The 5,058-nt window shown below is 37.6% G+C and overlaps 1 protein-coding gene across 1 annotated transcript; it reads left to right on the top strand.

Moving 5' to 3' along the window:
* The first annotated feature begins 580 nt into the window (after nucleotides 1-580).
* Nucleotides 581-2,188, top strand: LOC117341873. The gene has a single exon (XM_033903733.1). The coding sequence runs from the start codon at nucleotides 581-583 to the stop codon at nucleotides 2,186-2,188; it is 1,608 nt and encodes a 535-aa protein (XP_033759624.1).
* The last annotated feature ends 2,870 nt before the right edge of the window (nucleotides 2,189-5,058 follow it).

Raw genomic sequence — 5,058 nt, 5'->3', positions numbered from 1 at the left:
ATTTCTTCATAAGCAGAGTCATCAGTGATTATTTTCCTAGTCATACTGGAATTTCCTAGAAAATAGACAATATTTTATTCAATATGTCATGTGTCGGTGTGAACCACCGTATTTTGGAGTGTGTGTGTGGTCAATTTACATAAATAGCACAATGGAATTGTAAAATACCAGATTATTAGGCATTGTATATTGAAATAACATCCACTCCAAGTAATATAAATGGATACTTGTCCCGGGGTGTTTGAAAAAACTAAGACAGGAATAAACTAGACTGTGACTGTTTTCGTCAAACAACAGATACAACGGGTACTTTGGGCCTATATCAGTTTAAATCATGACGGTGTTAATACCTTACTACGGCTGACTTACTTCCGAACTAATGATATTTTTCTCGCCAAAAGTGTGTGAACTATCTGATGACGTATTGAGATTTTTTAGAATCCAATATATAACTGTACATATAACAATGTAGATTTGTGTTACTTATTGCGTCATTTCTTTGTTATACAGATACACAGATACACAAGAGGATCCAGAGTGTCGCCGAACTCCATCTTGTCACGTTTAATTACTAATAGTCATGGCTTCAAAACTCGGCCGCTCAATTATCAAACCACAGCGTCCTATTAGACCCAAAGGACAAGTAAAGTGTGATGTCCACAAACAAAATGAAGTCGTATTTTTATGCCAGGACTGTAAAATGTTAATCTGTACAAAATGTTCTATCACTCTCCATAAAGAACATATAAACAGTTTTCTGGAGATATCTGACATCAAAACACGACACAATCAAATACTCCAGGACTTTGTCAATGAGACAGAAAATGTAAATATTCCAAAACTAAACCAAGAAATCATCTCATCTCGAACAAAAATGACTTCATGCAAACCTATGTACGATAAACTTCGCAAAAACATCATCGATAATAATGAAAAATGTAAGTTAGAGTTAGACAAAATCACTGAGGATTATATCACACTTTGTGACAAGATGGAGGTGGCGGCCATGGACCTAATACAGACCCACATCACAGACCTGGAGAGTAGACTGAAAACTTTGAGGGAACTCTCATCAGAGTATAAACAAACTCTCCAGACAGGAACCGGTGTACTCGTGTACGACTCGGCATCAGAAATCCAGGAAATAGATCTAGGCATCTCACCGACACCTAACATAGACATGGCACAGTTTACTCCGGGTATGGACAGACTAAGTCACCTAAAACAGGCCCTCGGGAACCTAAAACTTACTACTGACCATCTCCAGGCAGGATCGCCAACTAGTGGTCACTCCGAACAACGTCCAGTAGTCCGACCAAAACAGTCTACAGAGGCTGGTCAAGCGTCCACTGGAGAAGTCCGGTACAAACTTCGTGACCGTCCAACCGTCATGTCCCAGTTCCCATCCCCGGGTTACATCACGTCGATCTGTCCTACATCTGATGGACGTGCGTGGCTGTGTAACTATGTCACCAACACAGTAAATCTCATCAACAACCAAGTTCAGGTCATACAGACGGTACGACACAGCAGTGACATCTGGGACATCAGTGTGGACCCCACCACAGGTCGTCTGTGGTTCTGTTGTTGGGGTGATAAAACTATCTGTGAAGTATCTACATCACATAAACCAGTCACAAGATTCACTACAGATGATGACCCAGACAGTCTGTGTGTGACCAGGGAGGGTCGGGTAGTGGTGGGTACACGGGGTAGACAGGTGTACAAGGTGTGGGTGTATACAGTGGACGGTCAGGTGTTACATACAGACATTGTGGAGGGGGGAGTACAGTCAATATCACAATGTGGTGTTACAGGTAATATAGCTGTAGTAGTGTATCGTAAACGTATCATTGTGTACAACTCAACACTCCAGCCCCTGGTCAACTACCAGGGGGAGGGGATACAGGCCCGGGGGGAGGGGATACAGATATGGGGGTCGGTCACACCAGAACAGTTTGATCCTCGTACAGTTGTATATGACAGTAAGGGTAATATTGTTATTGCTGACCAGACAAGGAACACAATAGAACTGATAAGTGGAGCAGGGAAGTACATAAAAACACTTCACACAAACAAAGAACGACAGGGACCAGTCGGTATACAGAAGGGTGATGTGTTGTGGTCAAACTTAGAGTTAGATACAGGAGAGTGGGTACTCAAACTCCTCAAGTATTATAGTGACTGAGTGACTCAACCTTGAGTGAGGATACAGACAGGTTATATCAGTGGACTTAAACAACATTAACTTTATATCTTTATATCATCATACATTTATCATAATATGTAAAAGGCATGTAATCAATTTATTGTTAAATGTACTGTAAATATAATTGTGTAAACATGTCCCTGTGATACCTGTTTCTCAACATATATAATGTGTTTACCGTTGAATGTACTGTCTATATAATTTTATAAACATGTCCCTGTGATACATTTTAACAACTGTTTTTCAACATGTAGAATGTGTTTACCGTTAAATGTACTGTAAATATATTTTTATCAATACACACAGACCGCGGGATTGTAACCACGTCACTGTGATACCTTTCAACTACTGTTATGAAATCTGAAATCAACATCCCTGCATTTGTTTTATGTGTATTACCTGACTCCCCCTACCTCTTCAAGTGGCTCGTTCCATTCGAATTTAATTGATCCAGAGAAATAGTTTTTTTTTTTTTTTAAGTTAACATACACAGGTCACGTGACGTCATCAGTAGTATCACCAGTTCCACTCTATGTAACGTGTAGTGTCTTTACGGTTTATATGTAATAAATATTTCTTGAATCGATAACGATTAGTTATTTTATGTTATTTCAGTTAATGTACAGAAAACTCAGCGAGAGTTGACAGTATATGATGTATATGAAATACAAGAATTCGGTAGCCTGAATTGACAGTTCTTTAGATACAGGAATTCGGTAACCTGAGTTGACAGTATATGAGATACAGGAATTCGGTTGTCCGAGTTGACAGTATATAAGATACAGGAATTCGATAGCCTGAGCTGACAGTATATGAGATACAGGAATTCGGAAGCCTGAGCTGACAGTATATGAGATACAGGAATTCGGTAGCCTGAGCTGACAGTACATTGTATATGAGATACAGGAATTCAATAACCCGAGTTGACATTATGAGATACAGATTCGGTAGCCTGAGTTGACTTTATAAGATCGATATATGTAACGTCCGCTCCATTTACACGGGACGTGAAAGTTCGTTTTGGGATGGTTGTGGATAAACATAATTCAACGCAGGATATAAAGTTTACTTATATTTATTAATCCACATGAAAATCCCGAAGGAACAATTTAATCCTACAGCAATACAGCATATTATTTAGCAAAAGAACTAACGGTAAATAGTTTGGATCCCTTTGATGTCACACACAACTCGGCGACTCTCAAAAGGCAAACGTTTCTGATTGGTTGACCAATCGGTGAAACACTACAAGTTCGAATACAAACGTTCGATTGACGTACAATGGACTTGAAGTTTTGCAAGTAGGCGGGGCTGAAATAGTCGGTCAAAATGTCCGAATCATTTTTTTCAAAATTGATTTTTTATGCAAGCACCTAGAATTTTTTTACATGTAGTTTTAAAATGGTGTTTTCATCAAGTGTTCAACATATCACAATCACATTTTAAGTAGCGAGTTGCTTAAAAGTACGCGTTGATTTGCAGAATTTTAAAAAGAATACGAGGGAAAGAGTGTTAGATAGGCTTTTATAACCATATAAAAAAAAAGAAAATCTTTTAATAGATAAGCCTACCCAATAAGTTAAAAATCTTACATCACAGAACGAAACATGATAAATATAAAAGAAATTGAGTAATGACACTTGCTTGTATGGTATTTTGGCCAAAAACTTGGATAGTTTATTAGAACTTTTTTAAATGTAACCTGTTTTTGTTACTATTTAAAAAAAATGTGAGAATGAAGAAGACGTTTCGGAATATCAAAATATGTATCTTAGAAACAATAACTACAATAATAAGTTTACTTTGTATTTTTCATTAACTTAGTTGAACTTGAGGTCCAATTGAAACATTTAAATATCCAATATTTCGATAATACTGGTGGATGTCAGCCAATGATATTTCACGCAATGCTTCGGAGATGATGGTCATTACTATTTAGTTATTGGCATATTGCCGTGAAAAATCACATTACTGTTGATTTTATTATTATTCAAGATTTCATTAAAAAATTTTTTATGTTAATTGTAGAAACACTTCTACAATAAACTGCATTGAAGTGTACGGGATCCACGGTTCAGAACAGAAATTAGGGACGGGGATTATCATCAGTCCGCTATCGAATCACAGCAACCCTCCGTCATAAAGACATCAAAGAAACACGTGTATTGCACGTCATACCAGGAACATGTATACGTCGCTGATTTATCCGACCTCACATCCCCTCTTGAAAGAAAACGTTGTTGTAGCATCTTGATCATGATTAAAAAAAATCGTGTTTCGATCGGCGTCAAAGATATCCTCGACTATATCCTACAGTAACATTGTAAGTGAAGAATCGAGGATTTGCATTCCATTATAAATATAAAATAAAGGTGTCAAAAGTTACACGCAAGACAAATTAAAGTGAAAAAAGTGTATCTGTGATATCGTGTGTAAGGTTTACATTTTGTAAGATGGGTAGGACTTCGCGTATTTAAAAAAATCCTGTAGGAGAACACAAGTAGAACACGAGTACTAAAAATTTTCCTATGGCTCACTCTAGGATAATAGTCGTGTCTATAATGGTATTTACCGAGAAAATAAATCACCATATAATTCCTAAAGAGGCTTACCCGCAGACGGACCGGTATACGGCACATCTCCGATCACTAAATAAACTTCAGTACACGTTTCTATGTGACAAAATTAGAGGCTTTCCGACTTTATTTCTTGAAAACAATTACAGAATATGTATTTAAAATACGTTTTAAAACTCAACCGGAGAGGGAAATGTATGGAATATAACGGCAAATCTTCTTTGTAAATCGCCGCTGCCTTTGAAGTTATCACTGTGCGGCACTGTGCACGTG

This window comes from Pecten maximus, chromosome 14, assembly GCF_902652985.1.
Source record: "Pecten maximus chromosome 14, xPecMax1.1, whole genome shotgun sequence".
In the NCBI taxonomy this organism is placed as follows: Eukaryota; Metazoa; Mollusca; class Bivalvia; order Pectinida; family Pectinidae; genus Pecten; species Pecten maximus.
Note: the sequence above shows the minus strand (reverse complement) of the source record. Positions and strands in the feature narration are given on the sequence as shown.